The sequence below is a fragment of the Thamnophis sirtalis genome, unplaced genomic scaffold (assembly GCF_051295495.1).
Source record: "Thamnophis sirtalis isolate CommonGarterSnake01/CBP01778 unplaced genomic scaffold, rThaSir2_p1.2 scaffold_11, whole genome shotgun sequence".
In the NCBI taxonomy this organism is placed as follows: domain Eukaryota; kingdom Metazoa; phylum Chordata; class Lepidosauria; order Squamata; family Natricidae; genus Thamnophis; species Thamnophis sirtalis.
The window spans coordinates 30,327,086-30,347,238 of record NW_028261391.1 but is presented as its reverse complement, the minus strand read 5'-3'; the positions used below and the strand labels follow the sequence as shown (position 1 = coordinate 30,347,238).

The 20,153-nt window shown below is 37.3% G+C and overlaps 1 protein-coding gene across 3 annotated transcripts in view; it reads right to left on the bottom strand.

Annotated features, from left to right (window-relative positions):
• Positions 1 to 20,153, bottom strand: part of TRIP12 (thyroid hormone receptor interactor 12) — a 79,165-nt gene that overhangs the window by 42,278 nt on the left and 16,734 nt on the right. For all 3 annotated transcript variants that reach the window (XM_087725442.1, XM_087725445.1, XM_087725443.1), the window contains exons 3-6: positions 13,447 to 13,572; positions 10,521 to 11,329; positions 6,793 to 6,898; positions 4,706 to 4,842 (exon numbers count right to left, since the gene is read on the bottom strand). In XM_087725442.1, coding sequence (XP_087581568.1) covers positions 4,706 to 4,842; positions 6,793 to 6,898; positions 10,521 to 11,329; positions 13,447 to 13,572 — 1,178 coding nt within the window. The remainder of the gene's footprint in view (positions 1 to 4,705; positions 4,843 to 6,792; positions 6,899 to 10,520; positions 11,330 to 13,446; positions 13,573 to 20,153) is intronic.

Below are 20,153 nucleotides of genomic sequence, written 5' to 3'. Positions count from 1 at the left end.
TAACAATTTAATTTCTTTCATTGCATTTAACAATATTTTTATCAAAGTATGAGAATATAACAGATCAAAATGTATTTAACTGGGATCACTATAAGGAAACCCTGGTTGTTTTTAAACTGTACTAAAGACACTGGAAACCAGTTAAAGATTCTTTTGAAATATTTTTCCATTCTCAAATATTATATTCACTTAACAAGCAATAGGAACTGTCACCTCAAATTAATTAATAGTGATAAGGGCTTTTATTTAATTTCATTGATAAAACCTTGAACAACTGTACGTTATTAAAAAGAGAATGTCAGGAAGAAACTTAAAGCTCCAATTAAATTAATTAATTAATTGCTAAATCATGACAATGCACAACAAAGTTAACTATCAATTAACATCTGCTTGTGGTTACATAAAGCCCTTAAAACCTGGCTGTTCCGACAGGCCTGGGGCTAAAGAACCGTTGCCCCCATCTTGAATGGTATGATTGTTGCGTGTTTTAAATCATGTATTGTTTTGTGTTGTTGTTAATTTGTCTGTATCCCCCTTCCCTGGTTTGAGTTGTGAGCCGCCCTGAGTCCCCCTTCAGGGGAAAAGGGCAGCATATAAATGAAATCAACATCAACATCAACATAACAATAATGAAATGGGGGGGGGAGGTGTAGGCAAAGTTCATTTGTGGCTGTATGGGGATTGTAGGTCAATCCCTCTTTTAACTCTGCTCCCATGTTCTGCCACTCCAATTGCTAGTCTCCTGGATTCTAAGACACAGGTGTCAAACTTGCGGTGTCGTGTTTCCATCACGTGACGTTTCATGACTTTTTTCCCTTTGTAGAGCTGGGTGGACATGGCTACACATAACACATCCAACCTGTGGGCCGCCAGTTTGACACCCCTGGTCTAAGAGGACCTCTAGATTATCAACCCACTTTGATTGGGTTAGTGTGACCCTGTCCAGAGCTAAACAAGGAATGTCTCTGGAAACAGAGGGCTTCCATACCTTCAGTGTCTCTGTATATTCTCAACAATGTCTCCTGTTCAGACCAGAATTAAGATACAAATTAGTATCCTTCGCTTACTGGTGATAGCTAAATCTAAGTAGAGACCACTCTGAGCAGCTTCATTTAAGTCTTAAATAGGAAGAGGGAAAATAGTATACCTTATGTCTCTCCACAGTAGAAGGCCTTAAGGTTTGCCATCTCATCCTTACCACTGATTTGAATCACTACTTAGAAAGAAGAACCATAATACAATGCCCCCAATATCAAATCTCTCAGATGATTTAGAAGGATACCATTATTAATTGTAGCCACTAAGAGATCAGTCAGAGATCAATCAGAAGAATAACTTTCTCCCAAGTTATTCTTGAGAAAGACCAATGTGAATTCATTTCTCGGAACCCGAGTCTAAACCTTGACTGAAAAGAATAATGTATTTTCTCCAGAATTGTATCCAATTTCAACACCCATCAACCCTCAAACTTTCAATAACATTCTCCCAGAAGGAAAGATCAGGGACTGGAGAATAGCTAATCTAAATTGCTGGGTCAAGTGAAGGCCACAAGTGAATAGCTAATCTTAAATACTAGGTCAAGTGAAGGCTTCTTGATAACAGAGTACATCATGCCTCCTACAAAGTAGGCAGCATTACATTTCAAAAAATATTCATTACCATCCAAACTCAGCATTCTGTCACACTTTGGGAGTTTTTCATACAACCAGAAGAAAGAATGGGGATCCAAGATGTAAATGGCTGTGCTAATTTTGCAGAAATCAGAACTAACAGAATCCTTTAAAATAATCCCACATAATATTGCAAAATTATCTTCATAGGATCTAACCAGTTAACCACCAGTTAACATTCAAATTAAGGCTGAATCTGAGTGATTTTGGCCCACAAACCCCTCACAGTGACTCAAAATATGGTATTTTAGCCTATTTTCCTCCAAAGAGCTGCAACGCTTTAAACAGAACATCCAGTCAGTATAAGGACATAATAAAAGCATGAAAAATTGTTCTTTTGCCATGTTTATTGCCACAGTATAGTCTCAAGTTCACATCTGTATTCATTCAAATACCTTTTCTCTGTTACTTCATCTCCCAAAGCTCCCCAGTAAACAAGGAAAAATCTCTGGATTGGCAAATTTAGAAAAACTCTCAGGTCTAATTCGGTCCTACATTCCAGAAGGATACTAAGTCTTCTGCCAGAAAAATGTCGGTGGAATTATCCTCACTGTAACTTTCGGGGGAGGGGGTGTCAACTATTCTCAAATTAAGAAGATCCATTAGGCACTTGGGATGGATAATCAAATAAATCTATCCTTGTAAAACCTAACAATACTATCAAGTACATAGCAATCAGTGTGTGCAGCTAGCACTTTCTAAATGTAATTTTGCCTTTAAAAATATAGAAACAAGACTTCAAAATACTATTTTAACCATCTACAATGTTTAAGAAATGGTGAGTATTACGTTTTAATAGTTTCTTTGTTTAAGTAAGCTCAGTTCATATCATAAATTAGATATGAAAGTCCTAAATTTATCAGAACAAATTTAAATTGTTTAAAAGCTATTTCAGTATCCTCAACTTTCAACTATAATTGGGACCAGAATCTCAGTTACTAAGGAGTCACTGAGTGAAGGAGTCATTAGATGAGAGGCCTACATGATTGCTTCACTCAATAACTCCATCCCAGCACTCCCGTTAGTAGTGATTAAGTAATTTCCTGGGTTACTCAAATGTAATAAAGGTTGCTATACATAGAATATATAGAATGTTATATATAGAATGAAGAAAAAAGATGTATGAAATAAAACTTTATATATATAAAGTTATAGTTATAAAAGACTTATCTGTACAGATAAAAGAATCATAACAAATATGTAAAAGAAGTGTGTTGCAAAGATGTGAAGTTTGTATAAACAAAATAATTTAAAAAAAACAAAATAATATCCTGGGTTGTAAAGGAGATGGACTGAAAGAGCTGTCTGCCAAGTTCAGCTCCCGTGTGTGGAAGAGAACCCCTTTGGCGGGGTGCCAGAGCAATTATTCTCCCCTCCATGCACTGGAAGGAACTGTTCTCACCGAATCACATCATAAAGTTTGCTGATGACACAACCCATGGTGGGTCCTATCAGCAAGAACACGAGATAGCATACAGAGAGGAGGTGGAGAAGTTAATGAACTGGTGAAAAGCCAACAACTTGTCTCTGAATGTAGACAAAACAAAAGAGATGGTTGTTGACTTCACGAGGACACAACATGACCACTCCCCACTGAAGATCAATGGCTCCTCCGTGGAGATCGTAGAGAGCACCAAATTCCTTGGTGTTCACCTGGCGGAGAATCTCACCTCGTCCCTTAACACCTGTTCCATAACAAGGAAGGCCCAGCAGAGTCTTTACTTTCTTAGTAAACTGAGGAAGGCACAGCTTCCACCACACAGAACCTTCTACAGAGGGACCACCGAGAGCACCCTGAGCAGCTGCATCATCACCTGGTTTGGGAATTGCACCGTTTTGGATCACAAGACCCTATAGCGAATAGTGAGGACGGCAGAGAAGATCATCAGGGTTGATCTTCCCTCTGTCATGGACATATACACACCCGCTGCATTTGTAAAGCCAGAAACATTATGGCTGACCACACACACCCCTCGCTCTTCACTCTCCTGCCATCTGGAAAAAGGTACAGAAGCATTTGGGCCCGCACAAACAGACTGTGTAACAGTTTCTTTCCACAAGCCATCAGACTCCTCAATACTCTCTAAGTTCTTAGATTTAGAGCTATATGTAGTTCTGTGTTCTGCTCTTTTTTCTTTTTATCTATGTTGTCTGATGTAGCACCTTGGTCCTGGGGAAACGTCACTGTGTACTGTACTGTACATTGTTGAAATGACAATAAAACCTACTTGACTTGAGTTGAGTTGCAGAATGAGAACTTGAAATCTTTAGGAGCCGAGCTCCATTTTTGCACCCTGCTGAGGGAGTTCAGCTCCTTTCAACTGGTAACTCTCCCAAAGACAAGAGGGAGTCCTCTCAGCAGGTAGCAGCAGCTTGTAACCTTCTCTGCAGCTTCCCCACTGACTTTCTGGGGAAGCCGGCAGAGAGGACTGCAAACAGTAATCATATAACTGCAGGGTGCTTGACAACTGATAGTAAGTGCAAACAGGTTGCCAAGCACCCAGATTGCAATCAGGTGACTGCAGGGCTGATACTGCCACACTTTGCAATGGCCAGCAATGTGTTACAGTCTATATAGTACCCTTTCCATGGCCATTATAATTCCAGATCATCATTAAATGAACAGTCATAAGTTAAGGATAGCTGTAATTCAAATTTTAAAAAATGTTATATACTTAACATACTTTATTGAAAATAATTATAAAGTGTTCAAATCCTTGAGGATTTTAGAAAATTTACAACAGGAAGAGGGAAAAAAGTAATAAATTCACAGTAAAAAATAAAAGACAGATTCCTTTAACAATTAGGTGGGATGGAGATTTACTGAAATAATATCTATATAACTTGATTATAGAATGTAAACAATATGTAGATTTCTGTATTTCTGGAGGGATACTATTCCACAAAAGAAGGCCCACTTTAGAGAATGCCTGTCATCTTGTGCTCAACCCATGAACTTTACAAGGAGAAACTCTAGCTGGATTTCTCTAACACATGACTATATAGAGGAAGTAACCTAGAACTGTTTTCCTTACCTGCAGCTCCTTGTGGAGCCTCATCAGCTCGTGCAGCTGAAGAATTAACACCATCCTGATTGTTATCAGGATCAGCCATTTTCTCCTGTCGGCGAGCCTCAGCTGCTCCTCTTTTGCCCAGGCCAGAGCCTCGCCGACTAAAAAACAGGTACAATCAGAAAACTTCTAGATTATGTTTTTAGTTTACAATGGCTTCAAATTAAACCCCATATGCCCTACAGTAGTAGTTTTTCACTGTATGTTCAAAAATACTTTAAAAAGTACACGAGTTTATGGAATGCGGGGGGGGGGGGGATACTACAGATATTGTACTCCGCCGCAGGTCTCCTTAGGAGAAAAAGTGGCAGAAGCAACCTACAGGAGCAACTTGCAACCTCTTCTGCCAGTATCCTCATTGAATTTGATTGTAGGAAGCCAGCAGGGAATTTTACAAATGTGATGTAACTGTGGGATGCCGCAACTGTTATATGTGCAAGTTTGCCAAGCACCTGGGTCACAAACAGGTGACTGGGAATGCTGCAACTGCCAGTTTGTGGACTGGTTAAAAGTACCACTTGTTCATAACTTTGAATGATTGCTGAACTAGTAGTCATGACTTAAGAGCTACTTGTACTTACTGCCAAGAACTATGGAGTTTAAACCATAGAGAATCTATTAAGATTGATTCAAAATATTTCTTTTCAAAAAAAAATTATTTTTATTTCTATGTCCCTTAGAAACGTTTTCACTTATTTTCCAAATCCACATCATTTATCTTACTTGATCTGTTATATTTGTTTACCTCTTAAGTATATTATTTATCAGCTTACAACACATTTCTTTTTCAATGTATAAAATTATGCATAATATTCAATTTTCTCTATGTTGATTTCAAAGCCTTTCTGCCTCCTTGTGGAGATACTTAAATACTCCATCAGCTATATGACTTCTCTGATTAAAGAGTCATACACTATTATTTTATGTTATATTGTCAATATTATTTTATATTGAGAAAATTAGTACACAGTCTTCTCATACTTTTTTCCCATTACCTATATTTGAATCCTATTCAAATACTGTCCTCTTGCAGTCACCTCTACTAGTTTTTGAAGTTTTTTTTCAGTTAACAATTTTATGCTATTTAATGTGTTTGAAATATGTAGCATGATATTGCTTCTTCAAGGGTTTGCTTAATTTCTTGACTTATTAAATAACATTATCAAAGCACTTTGGGAAGCTCTCAGTTGCAAAATCCAAATAACAACAAGAAAAATAACATGGAACAAACAACAAAACTGCCACATTAAGTATCCCCAAATTCTCCCTCTATTCTTAAAAGTTCATTAGAAAAATATATTCTTAACAAATTTCTAAAAGATTAAAAGAGAGAAACAACTAACCTAGCCATTTCACAAGGATAGAGCAATCACCTTATTTATGTTTAAATATTATATAAAGTTCTGCACAACTCACAATTTCAGGAGTTTTATTAAAACTTTGTTTTTAGTCTTTAACTAAAGTTTAAAAACTAAGTTTTTAACACATATGCTTGTACAACCTACATTTATACAATATATACTTAACTACTCTCCTATAAATGATTTAGTTTAAATGAACAATTCCTACAGAATGTATTTTGAAGGAAATTCATAGAATTGTTGAATGGCCCCATTCGAATGCTTGTATGCCAGCAATATAAATTGAGTTATAATTTAACCTTGTTACAATCTGCTTTACTTTTATAATAAGGGTTTCCTTTAAATCCCCAAATGAGCATGGTGGAATAGTTAAGAGGATGGCAAAAATGTGGAACAGGTTCACATGTGCTTCAAATGATTAAGAAAGTTGTTTGAACTGGATATAATTATCAGCAAAATATTTAGTGTGGACTTGCTGATTCAGTACAGTACTGAGAACAGATTACTTATTTTAAACTGTGGTTTTATATGTTATACTATTTCTCAAATCATTATTTATCAAATGTAACATACTATCAGGAACACAAATATAAACTGTCCATTATGTTCATTCAAGTTCTTTATAGGCTTTTCCCAAATGCAATTTCTTCAATTATTTTAAAGTGTTAGTAATTTTATATCACGTTATACCTGGTACTAGCACAGGAGCCCGTGGTCTTTTGCCGTGTGCTCCGCCTCAAACTGGGGAGCTCAGCAGGTGGTGATTCACTGCGCTTTTTTGTAGATTTTCTCAAGCCTAAACAAATAGAAGATGGGTAATAATGACAGCTTATATTTCTTCACAAGTTTCCCAATATGAAATATTCCCTTTCATTACGCTTCTTGCTCTTTTTACTCAGGCCACCATGAAAGAGAACTTCTATAAAGATGATTTAATAAAAATAAAAATATGGTAAGGTTAAAATGAATTTATTTTATAAATACAGTATACATTATATTATTACTATTACTGTATTTATTTACATGCTATTAGAAAAGCTTTTCAATATTTTCACCAGTAAAAAAAATATAACCTGGTATTTCTTAGATTTATATTCTGACTTTCCTCTAAGCCTATTTCTTTTTCTCTCTAAATACAATTTTGTCAAATTTGTTGGCCTAAGAATGACCACTGAACTACCATGACTGATTTGAACCTTATCAATTCTTTCTTAACTTCTATGTCATACAACTGCATGTCCCATAGTATGTACAAGTTCATGCTATGATCTATGGAAGCCAATAATATGCCTGATGTGGAGGACAGGAAAAAATATTTCGATCAACTGTTTTATTTCAATCTATTGAAAGTTATATATCATTTTGACTTTGAAATGCCTTGTTTAAAATTATGATTTTCAAATTTGAAACAACATGTTTCAATCTAATTTTATCTAAAAACAGTGGTGTTCTGTTCCCAGGAAACTTTTGGAAGCTATTTCAATATCAAAATATTTGACAATACAATAAAGAGTACACCTTGAATGAAATGAAAAACCACTAAATAATATCTCATATCAAAAATATGTCTATATATGAACATTTTGATATATCCCGTTAGTTAAAAGAAATTGTCTTCTAATGTCAACAACCTAAATATTCTGCAGTGGAGAATTGATGTATAGAAGAAATCATCAAAAAATGACGAGATACAAGAAATTCAAACAGAAATTAATTTTCAATCATTGCTGAAGCTAAAACAGACTTTTTTACATGAAATTAGAAAGTGGAATGGTTTGATTTTCTTTTTTAGAAAGTCATAAATATCTGCACAAAATGAAGGGAACTAAATCCTTTCTATCTCAATAACTAGCTATAATTTCTTTCCAAAATTTAATTAAAGGAAGTTTCTTGAAACTATGGAAAATAATAAGGAAGGTGCTGACAGACATTAGGATACTCCTATATGCATGAGCATAAAGAAAAAAATCTTCCCTTCTCCTGGAGAGAATACAGGGATACGAGTGATACCTTTTCTTTTATAAGTAGAAAATGGATCCTTAGAATGAAAAATAATTTATATTAACTAATGCCATCTCATTTATTTAATTATTTAAATTTGGGGGAGGCAAAATTTGGGAATGGATGAAGTATTTTTATTATATGCTGATATTATTTCTGTACAAGTTAAACATGTAAAATTATTTTTTTTAGCACTGATCAAAGAAGAAAAACAAACTCATCAAGGACCTGTTTATGGGTTTCTTTAAATTTATTTAAATCAGTCTATTACTGCATGATTCATAGCTAGGGCTGTGCAGTGCTTTGAATTCAATTTCTAAAGGATGCTTCAAAATGCATTGGAACACAAATGCAATGTTTATTTATATATGATTCTTTTTTCCACAGATGCATGATTACTCCCATGCAGCTGTCACATAATCCCAAGAAAGTCCTGATTCTTTTACAATGTATAGGATATGGTATCATATTTGCTTTGTTTGATGCTCAGAAGTACCTTTTGTGGGTTCATCTAAAGCACTATACAATGCTAGGTAAACTACTTACTATGGCTACTAATGAATCCACTTAAGTGTTAACATCATTTATCTTTATTCAACAAATATTTTATTTATTAATAAGATCTATATGCTACATAAATTGGATGAAAGACTAAATCAGGGATGTCAAACTCAAGGTCTGGGGGTCAGATCCAGCCCATGGTGTGTTTAGATCTGGCCCACATGGAAACAGCAGCGAACCAGCCTACAGGGCCTCTGCCAGCAAAAATGGAGCTTGGGAAGGTCGCGGGCAGAACTCCGTTTTCTCTGGCAGAGGGTTGTAGGAGGCCATTGTAGCTGAAAATGGAGTTCGCAAGGACTATGGGTGGCATTCCCAAACTCAATTTTCACCGGCAGAGGGTTGCGGGAGGCCATTGTAGATTAAAATGGAGCTTGCGAGAACTATGGGCAGCATTCCCAAGCTCCGTTTTCTCTGGCAGAGGATTGCAGGAAGCCGTTGCAGCCAAAAATGGAGCCGTTTTCATTGGCAGAGTGTTTGGGATGCCACAGGTACCCCTGACACAAGTGACATCAAGCTAGCCATGCCCATTCTAGATACATCCCCCCGGGGCCGCCAAGGTCAAATACAACCCTAATGCGTCTCTCAATGAAATTGAATTTGACACCCTTAGTCTAAATGGTATATTCAAAGGTCTAGTAATCCAGATTTTAAAAAATAAGAGTAACAAAGCAAAAGCAGAGAATAAAAAGTGCAATCCAATGTAACATTTAACCATTCTAAAGCTTAACAATTCCTGTCACATAATTTTCAGAAGTCATTCAATTGTCAGTCTGATCCAACAAACCATTTAGAAGAACCAGGCCTCTAAAACAACAACAAGAAAAGGAGATATCTTTATATCGAGGTGGGTCGGTTGCATGCTGTTCCATAAGAGGAGGAAATTAAAGAAGTCTTACCCTTCTTTGATTTGCCTTAGTCCTTTTATCAACTTTACCTAGGATTTGGGATGCAAAACAAGTCCTCCCAACTAGATCTTACAATATGGGAAAATCTATCTGGAAAAAGCATTTCTATAAGTTCAAATCCTTAACTATAAAGAACTTTAAACTGCAGCATGAACTGCACCTGGAAGCCTACTTCTAACCAGTCCAGAAGACTTCAGTGATAAAATCAGAGGTTTTTTTTAATTTCACAATTGTCTTCTTTAAACTAAATATTTACTGCAAAAGTATGTATTGTTTTCTTATAGCACATGGTAAATATGTATATTTATAAATCATATGAATTGCAAAGTTATACATCTACTGGAAAAACAATATGTTAGTTGATAATGGATAATTTATGTATCCAAGAGAGACTCTGAACAGAATCTGTATTCTGATCTGAATTCATATTTAGATACAATCACCTTTTCTACATTTGGTAATCCTTGTCCAAGTTGATACCTTTCCCTCTCTCTTTGCCACACAGGATTATGAATAAATAATTCCTATTCTTGTTTGGAAGATACAACTTAAGAAATAAGAAAAATGGACTCATTCAACATAAAATATGCTAGTAAACAAGATAACTTGAAATATAGGCAAAATATATAAAAACTAGAGGCCAGTGGAAAGTTACATCTTTCCTACTCCATTATAAGCACAGAATTTAAAAATGCAAAGACATGCACCACTGGAATAGAGATCAAGAGTAAGAACTGATGTCTTTGCACCTGAAATACACATTCCCTGCCTAGAGCCCCCAACAGCTCTTTCTTGAATTTACTAATCATCCAGTGATTATGCATGGTAAATTATTTTTCATATGACATTGCAGTTCTTATTAAATTATTACAGTAGCTATATTACAACAACAACAACAACAACAACAATAATAATTTCCTCACAGAAATGGAAATATTTTCAACAACTCACTTGCTAGTTTAGCCTGTAATCCTGAAGGCCCAGGTTTTGATGCCTCTGGCTTAGAAGAGCCTGGTAGAGAAAGTTTTGTTTTAGGCAAGCTAACTTTGGGGCTAAAACGAGCAGCCCAATCAAACTTTGAAGAGCCACCGATTTTATTTTGTTCTTTATCCCTACTACTCCTCCGTGGGCTGGGACTGGATGCAGATCTGGAGCGCCTGGCCTTGCTCTGGTCTTTTCCCTGTTTGATTCTAGCACCCTGAGAAACAGCAGAAGATGCAGAAGCAACAACGGAGGAGGAGGAAGATGTAGATGCCGAAGAGGAGGAATCTGTGATGGTACTGCACCCAGCTTTGGCTGAGCTCACTGATTTTGAAGCCAGTTTGGTGGGTTTTGCTGGTCTCTCTTCACTGCCAGTTGATTCAGTTGCTGGACGACTCTTTACAATAGGTAAAGTTTCTGTCCTTTTCCGTTTCTGGCTTCTGGAGCTAACGGTAGCTCCACCCTTTCTGGTGTGAGCTTTACTGGTTGATGGCAATTGTGAAGACTTTGACTCTTGCTCTTGATGCAAATGTCTTTTCTTAGACTTAGTCTGAGATTTATTTCTTTCCAAGTCCAAAGAAGAATCAGCGTGCTGAAGTGCTTTGGTTTTTTTGGCAGGGCTAGGAGAATTTGTCTGGTTGTAATCTGGGCTAGCACTGCGTTTCACTCCTCGAGAACTGTCTCTTTTAGGCACCTGCCCGGATTTTTGTTGCTCTAAAGTACTGTCTGTGTCCAGAGCCTCTTGTTGTGGAATTATAATAGCAGATGAGCTACAGCCTCTGAGAAGGTAAACATAAATTCAATATTACTACTCAACAAAGAAAATAATATTTTTAAAAACTGCAGAAATCACCTGGCTATTTAATTTGTACTTTTCAAGGAAATGTGACTGAACAGTTACAACTACATAAGAACAAAGAAGCAAAGCAAAGCTTTGAGTCAAATCATAATAATAAACTAAGCAGTAGTGCTGCGAAGACTTACAGATTCTCTTACTGTAGATATGTATCTTTCAAACATACTAAACAATAATGCTGAAATCTCCCAAACCATGAGTTATATTTAAGTATTTTTTTAAGTTAATATTTAGTATAATTGTGCAACATTTTCAACTGGGAGTAATAGATCAGTTATAGTAAATGCATTATATGAAGAAACAGTAGCAAATATAATTCTGGAGTCTGTAATATCCTCATCGATAGTTTCTTGGATACTTACTAGTTTTTTTGCCCAATTTGGCTTAAAAAAAAGGATTACAAAAAGAAATAGAAAGCTGGCACCCTACAATATTGGCTACCTTCATTTTCATATTTATTTTCAAAAATGACAGATTATACATGACCTTTAAACATTGAAAATAAAATTAGTGTGCCCTGTGATCCAGTATTTGAAGAGATCACCTGTTTTTTGGAAGTCAAAAGTTATGAGAAAAGAAGGGGAATGAAAATAAATTCAATCATATTTTGTGATCAGCTATCTGTATCACTGTTATTTTATAAGAATACCCCCAAACATGCTATTAACTTACATATAATCATTAGGCTAGAACATTGTTTCTCAACAATACTGGCTGGGGAATTCTGGGAATTGATGTCTATGTACCTTAAAGTTGCCAAGATTGAGAAACACTGGGCTGGGAAGTTAAAAATGTCTATGTAGTAAATGAGGGAGAAAGTACAGCAACTTTTGAATGGGGTTACAGGCCAAGGCACAAACTACATCTTGCATTTGTTTCACTTTGGGGTGGGGCTGGGGGTGGAAAGGCTTTAAATGCAAAAATAAACTACTTATATCACACCTGCAGGTCCAACATGGTTTCCTGCCAACTAGAGGCAAACATATTCAATAATCAGTGTCAAATTCCACCAAAGAGCTGATATTGAACACTCCTAAAATAAAGAATTTCTATATCTTTGCTAATTTGTTCCCAGAACTACCTTTATGAGAAATGGCAACCAATGAATTTTAACTTTCAACAGTGAAATTTGCTTGCTTCACAACTGATGTTCTTATATCAGTGCTTTTTAATGCTTCATTTGGAACTACATTGAGTTTCACAGTGAAAATTGCCAATACTGAACAAAACTAAAGATGCTAAAGCATTCAATGAAACAATTTGATTCCATATTAGACAATTTAATTGTTATTCCACTGGATTAAGAAGACTCCATTAAATATCCCAAATAAGAAATTTAAAAAATCAAAATACACTGATCACCTACTCATCTTTTGAAATTAATAAAGCAGGTTATGATTCAGACAGCCCAGCTGAATTCAGGACTTCATAAATCTTGAAAATGATTCAGAAAGAGTGCTTTTGACTTTGCATGAGCACATCATTTTTCTATTAATTACAGCAAGCAATTTCACAAGACCACAAAGATACGTTGTTCCTTGAAGGAAAAAAATAATTAAGCAGTGTCTGTTTAATATGACTCTTAAAGCTGTTTCATCTTTTTCCTTCCATGGAAGCTTTAAAAAAGACTTGCATACTTTAGCAAATAGCAGAGAAGTGCTACGTTTGCACAAGGCTAAATTAGCAATTTGCCCAAATTATTTCTGAACAAACTCTAATTTTCAACATCTACAAACAAGTTTATTAAAACACCAATCCACCATAAATAATATTTATCAATTCTCTTTCTTGCAGTCTAGAACAGATTTACAAGTACACTGTTTTATATCACTCAAATGGACACCTTTCATTCTGCTGATATCAGGCTTGTCAAACTTTCATCACATGTACTTACGTTTCAAATCTGAATTTCTGAAATTGAAAGTTTTTCTGTTTACTCAAATCAGGTAAAAGTTATTTAGACATTTTTAATAAGTCAGCATGCTTGCGACACATTCCATTGAAGTTACATTAGTAAATTCATAAATATAAAGCTATTACCTTTTAGAAAAGTGTCCTTTGGACTGTTCAGTAGTAGTATTGGACTGCACTTTGGGTGCCTTTGATATAGATTTTTTACTTTCAGAAGGGCTACGTGCCTTATGTTTTGCCTGCCCTAAATGTGACCTGTCAGCAGAAAGTTAAAAACAGAAAGCTATGAAGAACACAGGGACACAAATACAAACATGTATAAGGAGCAATTTACACACTGAACTTATAACACAGTTTCTCATTAAGTTGCATAGCATGTTTAGTGAACAGTACTACTAGCTAGGCTTTAGATAAGGTATGAACACCTGAACTGGAAATTTTGTTTAAAATATTAGGTTTTCTTTTGATGTTCTGTTCTTCCCATTGTTCCAATAATTTACATTAAATAAAGTTTTAGAAACGGTAAGCTATTCAAAAGCTTCTACTTTCCTTTATTCTCAATATTTGCCTATTTTATTTACTGTATTTTTTAATTATAAGACACATCTTTTTCCCCCTTAAAATAGGGTAGAAACAGCCATTTTTGGCCTCCAGAAACGCCACCCACACATCCAGTTTCTCTAGATGGATGATCTGCACATAGTTCCTGCTGGCGTCCGGAGCTGCGGCTAAAAAGGAACTTCCACCTGACCTAGAGAACTCCCGCCTGTCACATGGTGAATGTCCTTGACCATCTGGACCCGGAACGCTCAGCCTTGAGAAAAGGCAGGACGATTTCCACTTCCAGGGGGAAGGGGGGAGAGATTGTGCTGTGATTGGAAAGCATGGAGAGTGCGGAGGAGGCTGCTACACTGGGCTGTGGGCTTTCCAAAATTCCAGAGGGGCTCGATCTTCCTAAAGGGTAAGGCTTTTATCAATTTCAAATCCGCTTTACTCTACCCCTCCCACAGCAGGATCTGTCATGCAGTGCTTATTGCTATTGCGCCTGGCTACCGTATCTCTTTGCTGCATGATAGATCCAGGAGGATTGAGAGAGGGGGATGGAGGAAGTGAAGAGGACCGATATGCTCTCCATGAAGGCTTTTCTCAGGACACTAGATCTCTACTTTCTCTCCAGAAAAAGCTATTGGCATCGTCGGGATCTTAGCTAGTGGAAGAAGCACAGGATGGAAAGGAAACTTCTGAATACAGGAGCACCAGATCAGAAGTCTCCCTGGAGCCTGGCACATGCTTTTGCCGAGACTAAGGAAGCAGAGTTGGGAAGAAGGCTGTGAACAAGCCCAGTTGTTCAAGAAGGCAGGGTCATTTTTGGAGGGCTTCCCTTTCCCTGCTCAGGCACCGCCACAAGGAACCGCTAATCCAAATGGAAGGGATTCCCACACCTCCTCGCCCAATGGGCCGTTCCCAGTCAAGCGCAGCTACAGCCATTCAGCTGCCTGCCTGAGTCTTTCCCTCCTTGCTGAAGAGAAGAAGTCAGCCAATTACTGCTCCTTGGGTAAAGCGGCTCCGTGTTGCTGCCCATCAGAGGGAAGGGTGGGGGAAAGTAAAGCGCAGAGAGATTTGTTTATCCCTGCCCTACTGTGGAACAGGTAGAGAAAAGCGGATTTGAGATCAATAAAAGCCTTACCCTTTAGGAAGATCAAGCCCATCCAGAGTTTCAGAAAGCCCACAGTACAGTGTAGCAGCCTTCTCCGCGCACACACACAAACATACACACTGGTTTTGCAATCACAACATAATCTTTCCCCCAACCCAAGTGGAAATTGTCCTGCATCAGAAATTTAGGGATCCTGCCTTTAACAACCTGCCTTTTCCCGAGGCTGAGACTTCTGGGTCCAGGTGGTCGACGACATTCGCCATGTGACAGGTGAGTGTTTCTTTTTAGCTGCAGCTCTGGATGGGCCCATTTTTCACCTCACAAACCTCTCATGTGTCGTGTTTTTGCCCTCCCCGGCCTTCAGAATCACTTTGCAGTTTCCCAAACTCTCTGCAATGCCCCATTTTCCTCAAAAAAACAGGGCATGCAGAGGATTTGGGAGACCTGCAGAGTGCTCTTGGGGGCCTGGGAAGGCAAAAACTTTTTTTTAAAAAAATTATCTCGTAAATTTGTGTGTGCCTCTTATACTCCGGTGCATCTTATAATCCAAAAATAGGGTAACTACTTATACTGAGTTACTTTGAAAAGTAATCCTGAAAATTTGTGTTTTGTTCCTCAATAGATTTAAACTATATTAAATTAATGGTGATTTTGATTGAACAAATTCCACCTGAACAAAAATACACACTTAGCTAATTTTGAAGAAATTTGCAAGCATCTGCTGTAAGAATAAAAAGAAATTGCTTAAATATAGCCTGGGTTATCCCAAATGTATTTATTATTTATTAAATTTGTAATCAGCCCATTTCTCTACCAAGCAATTCTGGGCATTTATAATAATACCATGAAGATGAAATGATGTAATTGATGTTCAATATCCCTGTGATGTTTAATTTGACAATATGATACTACGGATTATATTCTACTTGAACTTGAGCACACAATTTAAGGATTTGATCAGCCATAAAACCCATGGAATACGGATAGGTAACTTTACATTAAATCTAGCGAAAGAATGAAATAAATAAATAATGAAAGCAAATGGAAAAATAGAGGTGGGGATAGGAAGTGTTATTGTCACTTCCAGGAAAGAGATATTGTTGTAACTTTGAATGGTTACAAGGCCAGGAAGGCTAAAAATGTATTTACTTGACACACACACACCCTGAAAAGATACCTAGCATACCTCACTGAGGGAAAAAATCTCCTAAATAGGGGAGAAGATAGTACTTTTAAAAAAGCCCCTGCTCAGATAGCCAACACACCTCAGGGTGGCAGAGCACCTGAACAAGTTCTTCAGAAATCGTCTCAGGATATGGTTTGAAAGAAATGTTCCTTCAGATACTAGAGCCCCAAGCCATTAAAAAAACCCATAGGTTAAAACGAGAATCTGGACTAGATGATGTATTTGATTGTGAATGAGCTTAATTTAAGGAAAACTATAATGGTAACTCATGGATTTAAAAACATGTAACTTCCTGTAACACATAAAAGAGTATATTTTAAGTAATGAATATATTTTGTTTCACTTTAATTATATTTTAGACTTTTCATATACAAGTCAGGTGTCCATAGATATAGTCAAGACACGACCTTGAGGGCAAATAATAAGGAAACTATATAAAAAATAGATCTATCTGTAACCTGCCTGGCAAGGAATTTTCTTCCCGGAAACCTTTCTTCTCGCCTTCTCCCAGAGATGATCTCATTTCCTCTACTTACACTGTTCTCAAGGCAGTTTACAGCTCCCAAATAAATTTCTACATTTAAACTTCCTCAAACATAATCTCTTCAACAATATAACAAGAGGTGGTATATCAACAAATCCGGGTAACCACATGTAGCAATGAAGAGATATTTTTAACTCTCTTTTCATTGCTGCTACATAGTGGGCAGAATTACATATAACTAAAAATTCAATTAATTGGTAGTACAACAAAAAGAAAAAGAAAACATTGTAATGCCTGGAACAACCAAAACAATGTACTTGCTAATTGAAGAATTTTAAATGGTGGGGCCTTAGATTGTTGCACATTAAAGCCACATTAACAGTAGCACAAAATGGAACCATTTCAGCTGGAGAGTAAGAATATGCTGCAGGTACATTGAGGCAGAATTTCCTGCTAGTTTCAGAATGGGAGGAATATGGTATGGATGTGGATATGTGAATGTGGCCTAAGACAGTAAATAACTGAGTATTCATTTCCTTAAAAGATAAGTAAAAGAAAAAGTCATCACACAGTTTGCTTTGTAAGAAGCTAAAATGGCAGTAATTACCAGTAATCTTTATAATCTTGAAAAGAAAAGATCTGATAGATCTTCAACTCAAGTTGACAAATGCTAAATGTGTTTACAATGTTGTGCGATAAAGATGTTTCAAATATGCTTCTTTATTTTATGATTTATGTTCTTACACGGCCGTTACTACAGTAAATTACTAAAAATAATCATGAACTTAATGTAATAACTTCCTCCCCAAAATTGGGAGTTTATGTTATTGAGACTGTTTCGCCTTCAAAAGTCTTCTGTCAGCCAAAGCACAAATATGCATCTGACCTACATCATTTAAAATGATTCTTCAAAATTATTTTCCATTTAAAATATTTTTACTTGTCCTCTTACTCATCCAATTTTATTCTAGCACTTCATGAATGGAACTGTTTTGATATAAATTTGAAAAAATTTGGTGTGATTAAATTAGACCATTTTAAAAGAATGCATAAAATGCTATTTTATAATACTCAAAGAATCACCTCTAGACAAGATGGGCAGCAAATAAATCAATCAATCACACTCACACAATAATTTATTTTGGAGTTTAAGATATTTAAAAAAATATTAAAAGAGTCATATGAGGCTGTTAAAAAAGCCTTCCCATTTGCAGCACAAATCTTACAGTTTTATCTAATGTTCATGGAAAAAAATAAATATAATCCAAATTTAAACAAAACAGGATATAATTCTGTTGTGTACAGGTAGCCTTACAGGTTGACTTACAACCATTCATTTAGCAACCATTTCAATTTACAACAGCACAACACATTTCAGCAGTGACTTACAAAGGTGAATCCTCACACTTAATGACTATTATCTTTTAATCAACTGATTATCTATCCATCCATCCATCCACCCGATGTACATATTTATTTATTTATTTATTTATTTATTTATTATTTATTATTAAAATTAATATGCTGCCCAATCCCGAAGGACTCCGGGCGGCTTACAAGGAAGAAAAAGAAAAGAAAAAAAAATAAGAAAAAAAGACAGAAAAAAAAGAGTTTAAAATCACAAAACCACATGCATTCATTCTAACTGGGGCTGGACCTCAACATGAAATCAACAGCCCCAGGCCTGCCAGAACAGCCAGGTTTTAACAGCTTTCCTGAAGGCCATGAGGGTGGGTATGGTCCGGATCTCTGGGGGTAGCTGATTCCAGAGAGTCGGAGCAGCCACAGAGAAGGCTCTCCTCCGGGGGCCCGCCAGCCGACATTGTCTGGCTGACAGCATCTGAAGGAGGCCCAATCTGTGGGATCTTACTGGCCGCTGGGAGGTATGTGGCAGTAGGCGGTCTCTAAGGTACACTGGCCCTAAGCCATGTAGGGCTTTAAAGGTAATAACCAACACCTTGAATTGTGTCCGGAGACCAATTAGTAGCCAGTGCAGCTCGCAGAGGACAGGTGTAACGTGGGTGTACCTCGGTACACCCAATATTGCTCGCGCGGCCGCATTCTGTACTAGCTGCAGTCTCCAAACGCTTTTCAAGGGTAGCCCCATGTAGAGTGCGTGGCAATAATCCAGGCTTGAGGTGACAAGGGCGTGAGTAACGGTTTGAAGTGCCTTCCGATCCAAATAGGACCGCAATTGGTGCACCAGGCGAACCTGGGCAAAGGCCCCCCCTGGTCACAGCCAACAGATGATGTTCCAGTGTCAACTGCGAATCCAGGAGGAACCCCAAATTGCGAGCCCACTCTGTGGGTGTAAATTTTCACCCCCCAGGGTTAAGGATGGACTACCTAGGCTGTCCTTCGGGGGGCAGCATCCAAAGCCACTCAGTCTTATCGGGATTGAGTGCAAGTTTGTTCACTCCCATCCAGTTCCTAACAGCTTCCAGGCATCGGCACATCACGTCCACCGCTATATTGAGCTGGCACGGGGCATAAAGATACAGTTGTGTATCATCTACGTATTGGTGGTACTTTATCCTGTGCTGTCGCATGATCTCACCCAGCGGCTTCATGTAGATGTTAAATAGGAGGGGAGACAAGACCAAACCCTGTGGCACACCACATTTGAGGGGCCTAGGAGTTGACCTTTGCCCCCCCCGACCAACACCGACTGCGACCTGTCAGAGGGGTAAGAGGAGAACCACCGTAAAATGGTGCCTCTCACTCCCACCTCCTCCAGGCGTCACAGAAGCATACCATGATTGATGGTATCGAAGGCCGCTGAGAGGTCAAGAAGCACCAGGATAGAGGAATGTCCTCTATCCCTGGCCCGCCAGAGATCATCAGTCAGAGCAACCAGAGTGGTTTCCATGCTGTACCCAGGCCTGAAACCGGACTGAAAGGAGTCTAGATAATCCGCTTCATCCAAGGACCGTCGGAGTTGAAGCGCCACCACCTTCTCAACATAGCCATGTATTTCATACACGTGAACCTGGACAGTTGTATAAACAACTGACCATATTCCATATCAATGTGCTATCAATTCAGGGTTTCTTAATATAATTGCCCAGTCATGTTTTGTAAGATGGGTGGCCATATAAATGACAGCGAAATAAAAAAAAATCTACAATAAAATCTCTGAATAATGAATAAAATTTTTGTTCAAAAACTACTCTTTGCATTAAAATATAACCCCAAACAGTGGCAGAATACAGGTAGTCCTCCACCTATTACCACAATTAAAGCCCAACTTTTTGTTGTTAAGCGAAACATTTGTTGAATTTTGCTCCATTTTATGACCTTTCTTGCCACAATTGTTAAGTGAATCATTGCAGTTGACAAGTTAGTAACAAGTTAGTTAGTTGTTAATTGAATCTAGCTTCCTCATTGATTTTGCTCATCAAAAGGATGCAAAAGGTAATCACATGATCTTGGGACACAACAATGGTCATAATTATGAACTAGCTGCCAGGCATCAGAATTTTGATGACATGATAATGGGGATGCTACAA